Here is a 10,788-nt window from a genome sequence, read left to right on the forward strand (position 1 = left end):
ACGCAGATGTGATTGTCCAAGAATGTGATGGGAGATGTGAACGTTTGTTAACCCACCCTGTTCTAATCACATTATTCAATCCCTTGATGTTGTGAAACCTGGGGCATGTGCTAGTTGTTCTAGTTACATAACTAAAGGTGTGAATTGTTATAAAATTGGTGGGGTAAAAGAGTTAAAGTAGAGGTTCACCCAAAAAATCTATTTTTAACATTAGTTTGAGGCTAATTATGTGAAGCAGAATCGGGTGTTTTTTTTTTTTAAATCAATGCAGTACTTACAGTTTTAGAGATAGATGTTCTCCGCGGCGTATGGGCTGCGGGACTGGGCGTTCCTATTTGATTGACCGCCTTCCGACAGTCGCATACAGCGCGTCACGAGTTCCCGAAAGTAGCCGATGTTCGGCAACTCGTGACGCGCTGTATGCGACCGTCGGAAGGCTGTCGGAAGGCTGTCAATCAAATAGGAACGCCCAGTCCCGAAGATCATACCCGGAAGCCACGGAGAACATCTATCTCTAAAACGGTAAGTACTGCATTGATTTAAAAAAAAAAAAAAACGATTCTGCTTCACATAATTAGCCTCAAACTAATGTTAAAACATTTTTTTCGGGTGAACCTCCGCTTTAACAATTAGAATTATATGTATGTGATAGATGGTATTGGAGACCAACCCTCTGTTTAGGAATGCTCATTTCAGCTTGACATTTACCAACCTCTTTCATGCCTCTTGCAAACCAATTGTACTTTGCTTTTAATCTAAATGTTGGAAACAGTTTTCTTTTCATGTCATGCTGGATTGAGATATTTTCATATAAATTTGCTTACATTCCGTTATCAGCGGTCTAGAACTCCTGAAGTGTTTTTGCTGCTAAGTGTGCCACCTAATGGTGATATTCTAATATAACAGATGAAAACATATATATACTGTAAATAATACCCGTAAACGTAAGGGAGAATTCTTCAGCTTACTTCCCGCAAACATAAGGGAAAATTCTTCATCTCGCTGTCCACCAACATTAGAAGTCATTCTTCCTTCCACTGCCCACCAATGTACCGTGTTTCCCCGAAAATAAGACACCGTCTTATATTTAGTTTTGCTCAAGAAGACACACTATGTCTTATTTTTAGGGGATGTCTTATTTTATTAAGCAGCAGCTTTACTGGTGATTGTGGGGGGTGAGAGAGACCCACAGACTGTTGCTGGTTGGTGTTGGTGGAGAGAGACCCACACTACTGAGTAAAACGGGAGCCACAGCTTTACTTCTTCCCCTGAGGATACACAATACCTAAAGCAGAGCGTCCTACTCCTCACTTCACTGAGGAGACTTTTTTTTTTTTTTTCACAAAGAGTCTTTATTGGGTGAATAATAAAGCATAATACATCAAACACTTACAGAAGCACAATAACTGTGAAGGATTGTATATATCAGAAAAATGAACAATCATAAAGAGGTTGCAAATAATCAATTTCATAAAGGCATATATGTAGCAAAAGTGCCTTCATTATAGAACTAAGATGAGGGAATATAGTTGCTTGGTCAAGCAAATTTGTGAAGGGGGGGGGAGGCGGGGAGGGAAAGAGAGAAAAAAGAAAAGAAAGAAAAAAAAAAAAAAAAAAAAAAAAAAAAAAAGGTTAGAAGTCCTGAAATGTTTCAATATCTACTCCTATCTATAACTTTATTTTATAATAGATTTGTAATGTTGAGAGTCTTTGAATGTTGACCAGTTAGACCAGGTTGCGTAGAATTTAGTAATTTTTTCTTGGGAAATACTAATGAGTTCCTCAACTTTTTCCATGCTATTTATTCTCCTAAACCACTCAGCTTTTGTTGGAGTGTTAGAAGACCGCCAGTGAGAAGGGATACAGTGCCGTGCTGCATTAATCATGAACATGGGGAGTGATTTCAAATACTGATTGTTATGCAACGAACTGAAATGTAATAGATACTGGGCCGGGGTAAAGCTTAGGTTTGACGATGTTACTAATTTAACTGTTTCATGTACCGATACCCAGAAGGACTGAATTAGAGGACATGACCACCAAATGTGTAGCATAGAGCCCTCCTCTCTTTTACATCTCCAACATCTGTCAGACACCAGGGGTGAAATTTTATGAAGAAATGTAGGGGTTCTGTACCATCTGGTGATGATCTTGAAGCCACTTTCTTGTGTGGCCACATTTAGTGATCCTTTGTGTGCGTAAAGATAAATTGTCTCCCAGTCATCTTCAGTCAATTCTATGTCGAGGTCTCTTTCCCATGCTTTACAGGATGAGCTGGAGAAGTCATTGTCGTCTTCAAATAGAGAGTTGTAAACAGTCGAGATAATATGTCTGTGTGGGGATGTTTTAGTGCAGAGATTTTCTAGCGAAGTGAGGGGTCTTCTCCAGTGAAGGATGTTCTCGTTATTGGTTAAAAAGTGTCTAATTTGAATATAATTCCATTGAGATAAGAGGGACGGATTGATATCTTTTAAGATGTCTTCTCTAGAGAGTAATTTCCCATGTTTAACAAAGTGTTTTGCTAGGATCTCTTTGTATGGCCATTGATGTGTTGGAAACGATTTTTCCATGCCTGGGGGAAAGTCCGGGTTGTGTCGTAGCGGTGTAAGGGGGCTGAGCCATGGAGACTGATTTTTTACTTTAAAAGTATTACGGAAGCTTTCGAGTGTAGGTCCAATAAGTGGATGCGTTTTTAGGAAGTTTGGGTGATACTTAGGGTTGATCCATGGTAAAGTTTTTAGCTCATGAGGGTATTGTGCTTGTTCTAGGGAGACCCAGTCTTTCACTGTGTGATGTATATTCCAGTCTACAATTCTCGTCAGTAGGGCAGCTTGATGGTACTTCCTAAGGTCGGGTAGGGCAATTCCACCTCTGCTCTTGGGTAAAATTAGTCGCGAGAATTTGATTCTAGGGGATTTACCCCTCCAAATGAATAAGGAGCAAGCTTTTCTGAATGCGGCGAAAAATGACAAGGGGATTTTGATTGGGATTGTCTGCATAATATAGAGAAACCTTGGTAGGATGGTCATTTTAATCAGGGAGGCTCGACCGAACCAGGATACATTTAGGGCATTCCATCTTTTCAAATCTTCCTGTGTTTCTCTTAGAACGGGTTCGAAGTTGAGGCGGAAGAGGTCTTTCATGTTTGATGAGATTTCAATTCCTAAATATGTGATACTGTGGTTGGCCCACCTAAATGGGAATTTTTTCTTGCATAGTTCTACCTTATCATTGGGTAATGAGATGTTGAGGGCGTTGGATTTGGAGTGGTTGATTTTAAAATTTGACAGTAAGTGGAAGTGTTCTAGATCTTTTAGAAGGTTAGGTATGGAAATATGAGGATTCGAGAGAAAAAGAAGCATATCGTCAGTGAAGGCTGCTATTTTATATGTTTTGTCATGAATCTCGATTCCCACGATGTCTCTATTTGATCTAATTTTATTAAGCAGGGGTTCAAGTGTTAGAACGAATAATAGTGGAGATAGGGGACATCCCTGTCTGGTTCCGTTGCGAAGGTTGAAGGCATTCGATAGGTGGCCATTGACCCTGACTCTTGCTGTTGGATTAGAATACAGGACCTTAATATATGATCTCATTTGGGGAAAAAAACCTATATGTTTTAGTACTGCATCGATAAAATCCCAGGCCACTCTATCGAACGACTTTTCGGCGTCTAGGGACAAGAAGAAGCCTTGTTTCCGCTTAGAGGTTAGCCAATGATTTATGTTAAGAGCTTTTATTGTATTATCACGACCCTCCCTACCCGGGATAAATCCCACTTGATCTAAAGAAACCAAAGAAGTTAATAAGGGGAGGATCCTATTTGCAAGGATTTTAGCGTAGATTTTCACGTCTACGTTTATTAAGGAGATAGGCCTGTAATTGGTAACCTGGGTCGCATCTTTACCTTCTTTGGGTATCACCGTAATGTGTGCTTCTAGAAGTTGTTTGGGGGGGTGTTGTTCTGAGTGAAGAGATTGGAACGTCTTTAAGAACCTCGGTTTCAGTATTTCGGTGAAAGTTTTATAGTATTGTAAGGGTAGGCCGTCCGGGCCTGGGGCCTTGCCTATCTTCATTTCTTTGATAGCTCTGTCAAATTCTGGGCCTGAGATGGGATTTTCTAGTTCTTTTGCAGCATTCCCTGAAATTTGGGGAGGGCCATATTGTTCTAGGAAGTCTTGTATAAGTTTCGCTCTTTTATCTGATTTCTGCGGGCATTTAGGATTGGAAGGAATGTTATAGAGGTTTTGGTAATAAAGTTCGAACTGCTTTGCAATCTCATCATTCGAGGAATGCATCTCGCCTTGTTTGTCTCCTATCTGATGAATGGTGTGAGCGGTTTTCTTGTTTTGAACTGCTTTTGCAAGTAATCTGCCGCATTTATTTTGAGGAGACTTTTACTTTCACTTTCTATTTCTCCCTCTATGCCTCAGCTTGCAGCACGCACAGAATCACTATGTCTTATTTTCGGGGTATGGCTTATATTGAGCAAATACTTAGAAATCCTGCTACGGCTTATTTTATGGGTATGTCTTATTTTCGGGGAAACACAGTATAAATGTCCTTCACTGACCACAAATGTAAATCAACAATTTTCTTTCCACAGACCACCTCTGTGTGAAAAAAGTTTAAAAGCTTTAAAAATAAAAATACATAAATACTCCTACCTCATTCCTATCCAGAAATGTTAAGAACCAAGAGAACACTGAATAAAAAAATTGTAGCTACTATACATGAAATGAATGAAGGTAAGGATGATCTCACATGGACACATAGCCAGCGGAAGAGTCATACTAGAGAGCCTTCATTCCCCTGCTGGCGCTGAACCCTGCCAAATCTCTCTTTAGCCATCACTACACAGTATGGGAGCATCATCTTGCTGACCTGGCTAGTGAGGGAGCAAAGCCACGCAGACTGGAAAGGAGGCTCTTAGTGATCCTGATGCTGGTGGCACCAGCACCAAGATAGCCCATGTAAAATGGCCTATTAATGTTCATATTTACAAAGTGTTTATAATATGTATATTTCATTCTCTAGGCTATAATAAACAAGCTGTGGTTTGGCTACAACCTTGAAAAAGCCATTTCGTTGCCTGTTTTCCATGTCACGGCCCGCAACCAGCTAGAGTTTGAGCCACATTTCAGCAAGGTAAGATATTCTTAGTAATTGTGTGTGATTGAGATGAATAACTACTAGCAATGCACAAAATATTATAGCTTTCACTATTTCATATTTCGTTTGAATATCTGTCCAAATCTGAACCTGTCTTCCAATGGAAGGGATCTCTAAAAATCCTGTTTCTTTTTAAAGAAGAGCTACTATTAAACTTTTTTTTAACTCCCTAGAGAACTAAGTGCATAGTCCCATGCAAATCTTTCCCTTTGTTTCTGGGCAGCGTGGTCAAACAGATCCTCCCCCATGCCACAATGCTGATAGGAAGGAGACAGATGTGTGATTGACAGCTCTGGTCTCTAGTGGCAGGGGCTGCTCCAGAGACCAGTGCTGCCATATACAAAAAAGATCACACAGCGGGCACCACTGTGCATCTATCAGGACTGCTTTTACACATCTACAGCCTGGCCAATTGATGATACAATGTTGTAGCTCTGTGTGAGCTTTCAGTTTTATGAATGAATGATCAGCGTTGTTGGGCTTTTTTATACACAGCACCGATTTAACATCACTGATGGCTCATTCATAAATAGTGAAAGCTCATACTGTGCTGCCGCTCTCTGTGATCCATTAGTCATGCTGGGTAAGTGTATACACGACCCTGATGGACTCACAGCTCTGAGTGACCTGTCACCATTAGGAATGTTCATCCATCATAGTAAAAGATAAGACAGAGCTGCAGGTCTGTGGAATGTATCTACAGGGCAGCCTGATCTTTTACTATTATGAATGACACAGCCTAGGGGTGGAGCTCTTTGCTGGTTGTGCCCATAACTTGGGCTTCAAATGGGGTGCGGCTACAGCCAGCATATAGAGGTGTGTTTAGCGGACAATGTTGCCTATATGCACTTGGTCTCCCGGGGAGTTATATAAATAATAAATATAAAAAATTAAAGATAGTTATTTTCCCTCAACCAGTCTCACTAAGAGACTGGTTGATACAGTTCAAGATGGTCAATCGAGCATACTTTACCCCACACAGACTGCACAAAATTAAGCCAGACTCCACCCCTGGGTGCTAGCATTGCGGGGGAATTCCTAGGGGACTTTTCCCATATGTTCTGGACTTGCCCGCCTATTGTCGGGAATTGGAAAGAGATATTAACTTTCATATGCAAATGATAACCAAGGTAGTGGGACGCAAGTTGGCTTACTTTTATTCTATGCCCGCAAATCCATAGCCCTCAGTTGGCGTAAACCCACCCCCCCTCCTCTCTCCCTGTGGAAACAACTGGTTAACAACAGTTTGCCCCTCTACAAAGACACGTATGCTAATAGAGGATGCCGTCAAAAATACGACAACGTTTTGTCCAAATGGCTGGCGGACCCCTCCACAGCTTCAGATTTGATCTGGTATCCAGGATATTCCCTGCCGAATGCTAGCAGTATACTGCTGTAAATATGATGTCTTATTTCAATATGCACATTCAAAACCTACATTATTCTACTACCCCAGAAGCCAGCCTGTTGAGTTCATTGTGGTGACCCACGACACCTGTTATGTTTCATATAACTGATTACCAAATTACATGTCTCTTGTAAGGGCCACATCTTATACCCCTCATAACCAATGATTAAAAAAAAAAAAGAGAGTTCTTTAATTACATAAGTGGAGGGTAATAGAGCATATTTTCCAAGAGTAGGGTATATATAAAATACATTAGGATTGAGCTTTGTAGGTCTCCTGTGGCTTTCATGTGGCGTTTGTTAGAATACATCTTGTTGGGGAGGTACAATATATTGTATTGAAGAAGAAAGTTCTTGATTTTCAGATATTAGAAAACTGGTCTAGGCCAAAATGATGTTTGGATTGCTTTGGCTCAAAGGGTTTCACCCCTGATTCTGTTAAAAGGTGCTCCAATAAGTTTGGAGGGTGAAAACCAGGGCCCAACAGGGTGCAATCCCAGCAGAAATATAAGATTTCCTATGATGTGGCATTAGACTATATAATGCACCAGGATAGTTTTCCTGGTATAAGGTATCTGAAGAGGTGGTTAGGTAATGTATACCCAAATAGGGAGGAAACATTTTGGCAGGTAAAATTGAAAGAGTTTTGCAGGGAATCCAGACCTCCAGTAGACACATTGAAGGCTTTAGATATTTGTGTTAATTCGCAATCCTGACAAGGCCTCAAAATGTGAAACTAAGGTCATTAGGTTTGAGAGGGAAGTCATCAGGTTGAACAAATACAGGAGGTTGTCATCTGTAAGAAAAAAAATTGTGGTGGTAACCCACTACCTCTATACCAGTAACATTATGATTATGAGCAAATGGCCTCATTGATGGATGACACAATAGAATATGCTGGGACATCCGTTAATGAATTATGAAAGGAAGATCTGACTGTAGCACCCCTCTTTCACGTGGATGTTATAACACCAACATGTCAGAAAAAGATAAAACAAAATCCAAAACAGAATCACTGACCCTCTTGTGTCAGTATTTTGTTGAACCACCTTTAGCTTTTAATAACAGCCTTTAGACCCCTTTCACACTGGGGCAGTTTTCGGGTGCTTTAGGGCTAAAAAAAGCCTCTGCAAAGAGGCTAAAAACTGCCTCCCATTCATTGCAGTGTATCTTTTCACACTGGGGTGGTGCGCTTGCGCAACATTACGAATAGTCCTGCAAGCAGCATCTTTGGGGTGGGTTGGGAGCGCTGTATTTAGTGCTCCCAAAATGCCCTGCCCATTGCAATGAATGTGCAGCGCTTCCAAAGCGCCGCAAAACAGGACTTTTTAAAATTTTGGGGGGTAAAAAGCTCCCCACTAGCGGCCGAAAAGAGCTGCTAAAACATCGCTAAAGCGGCACTAAAATTAGCGCCACTTTAGCGCTAATGGCCAGCGCTGCCAGTCTGTTGGGATATGTCTCTTCTAACCTTGCACATCTAAACTTTGCAATATTTGCCCACTTTTCTTTGCAGAACTGCTCAGTTAAAGTTCAGTTACATGTGATGGTGACAGTTTGTGGACTGCAGTCTTCAAGTCATTCCACAGATTTTCAATGGGGTTTAAGTCTGGGCTCTGACTAAGCCATGCAAGGAAATTCACTCTTTCAACCACTGTGGCAATTTTTTTCTGTTGTGGGTCATTGTCATGTTGAAAGGTAAACCTTCTTCTTTACTTTCTGGCAGAGGGCAGCAGATTTTCCTCAAGACTTTAATGGTATTTTGCCCCATCCATTTTTCTTGTATCCTGATAAGTGCTCCAATCCCTGCTGCAGAGAAACTCCTCCATAACATGATATTATCACCTCAAAGCTTTACTGTAGGAATAGTGTTATTTGGATGGTGAACTGTATTGGATTTCCACCAGACATATTGTTTGATGTTGAGGCCAAATAATTACATTTTAGTCTCATCTCACCAGAATACCTTATTCCATGTGGTCTCAGAATCTTCAATGTGCGTTTAACCTCCCTGGCGGTATGATTCTTTCAGATTTTAGATGCTGAAAGCGGTACAATTATTTTGCATGGAAATTTGGCATTGTATATTGTAGGCCTGTAATTTCTAGGAATAACTCACTTAAATCTGTCCAAACAAGAGTCTAGTAGGCATCCCGGGTATGATGAAGTTTGAAACACAAAATCATAAATTATAATATAATAAATAACTATAAATAATTATAACAAATAATAATGTAATTATAATACAAATTATTCAATAATGTAATCAAATCAAAAACACTGAAATTTGCTCAGTTGCAGAATTGTCGCTGTCATTACTTTCAGTGTTTGATGACAAATTTCCCCACAAATTGCTATCGCTCGATTCTGCAAGTGATTCTAATTTATTAACGCTGTTTTCTAGCTGGTCTAAAGCCATTTTTTACGTAAACGGACACTTTTTGGTTGCTATGTACAATCTCCAGTTTCCAGGCAGAAAGAACAGTTTTTTTTATAATATAAAACTGCATGCAGGGCACTGGACAAGGACAAAGGGGATGTGTAATTATTTGATACAGTACTGTAATCTGTAAGATTACAGTATACTGTATCTATACTGTGTTTTTTTCATTTTTTTAATTTGGCGCCGAACTCCGCCCCTGTACGTCGTGCCGCTCGGCACTCGGCAGTCACCAGTGTGTGAATCGAGCGAGATGACAGCTCGCACACACAGCGGGGAGACTTAGCAGGATCCAGGGACAAGGTAAGTAACTTCCCCTGTATCCTACAATGCGATTTCGAGTCTGGCTCGGGGTTACTGCTTTTGGTATGTAAAATTCACCCCGAGCCAGACTCGGGAATACCGTTAGGGAGGTTAGGGTGGTCAGATGAGACTAAAATTGAATTTTTTTGCATTGGCTTTGCATTTGACAGGTGGTACATCACCTGTGTTAACCTTGAAAATGCTGACCAGGTCATATTCGTTGGCCTATTTTGGATGAAGTAACTCCCATGTATGCACATGGGAGTTGCTTTGTCTGGGCACGGAATCATACCAAAACTGTACACGGAGTTATTTAACATGTGTTTACTTCAGCTTAAAGTGGAGGTTCACCGGTAAATTGCTATTTTTACCCTTAGATGGATGCTCATTTAGTCTAGGGGAATCGGCTAGTTGTTTTAAAATCAAAGCTGTACTTACCTTTTTAGAGAGCGATCTTCTCCGCCGCTTCCGAGTATGGGCTGTGGGACTGGGCGTTCCTTCTTGATTGACAGTCTTCCGGCAGGCTTCCGAAAAGCTTCCGACGGTCGCATCCATCGCGTCACGATTTTCCGAAAGTAGCTGAACGTCGGTGCGCAGGCGCAGTATAGAGCCGCACCGACGTTCGGCTTCTTTCGGCTACTCGCGACGCGATGGATGCGACCGTCGGAAGCCTTTCGGAAGCCTGTCGGAAGACTGTCAATCAAGAAGGAACGCCCAGTCCCGAAGACCCATACCCAGAAGCGGCGGAGAAGATCGCCCTCTACAACGGTAAGTACTGCTCGGATTTTAAAACAACTAGCCGATTCCCTTAGACTAAATGAGCATCCATCTAAGGGTAAAAAAACATTTATGGGTGAAGTCCCGCTTTAAAGATCCAGATAAATGTATTTATTTCCTGATCACTGATATGTTCTTTCATTGTTTCAGGCAGTGCAACAAGGACTGCAAGAAAAAGGACATAAATTTAGCAACGTTTCATTTGCTCTGAATGTGGTCCAAGCAGTATCCCAAGAGAATGGATGTTTATTTGCCTTTTCAGATAAGCGAAAAGAAGCAAAGGCTGCTGGTTATTAAAAGATTAATATGTAAGATTAATTTAAATAAGAAGCACAAATTAAATTTCTAATAAAGGAGAGTTAAATATATCTTTCTGTGTGTCCTCCATTCTTATATTAGATCTACAGTAATAGGGATGCACCAGTACCAGTTTTTTAAGACCAAGTACGAGTACCGATACTTTTTCTCAAGTCTCGCGCATACCAATGACTAATATCTTTTTTGCATAGGAATTTGGATGCATTTAGACTGGGTTTACATACAGTGGGCCAGATTCACAGTGCAAGTACGCCGGCGTATCTACTGATACACCGGCGTACTTTCAAATTTGCCGCGTCATATCTTTCGTTTGAATCCTCAAACCAAGATACGACGGCTTCTGGCTTCGATCCGACAGGCGTACGGCTTCGTAC

General features: G+C 40.9%; 1 protein-coding gene across 1 annotated transcript in view; it reads left to right on the plus strand.

Annotated features, from left to right (window-relative positions):
- Positions 1 to 10,464, plus strand: part of GGT5 (gamma-glutamyltransferase 5) — a 91,516-nt gene extending 81,052 nt beyond the window's left edge. The window contains exons 11-12 of the mRNA XM_040349359.1: positions 5,038 to 5,148; positions 10,247 to 10,464. Coding sequence (XP_040205293.1) covers positions 5,038 to 5,148; positions 10,247 to 10,393 — 258 coding nt within the window. The 3' untranslated portion in view covers positions 10,394 to 10,464. The remainder of the gene's footprint in view (positions 1 to 5,037; positions 5,149 to 10,246) is intronic.
- The last annotated feature ends 324 nt before the right edge of the window (positions 10,465 to 10,788 follow it).

The sequence above is a fragment of the Rana temporaria genome, chromosome 1 (assembly GCF_905171775.1).
Source record: "Rana temporaria chromosome 1, aRanTem1.1, whole genome shotgun sequence".
NCBI lineage: Eukaryota > Metazoa > Chordata > Amphibia > Anura > Ranidae > Rana > Rana temporaria.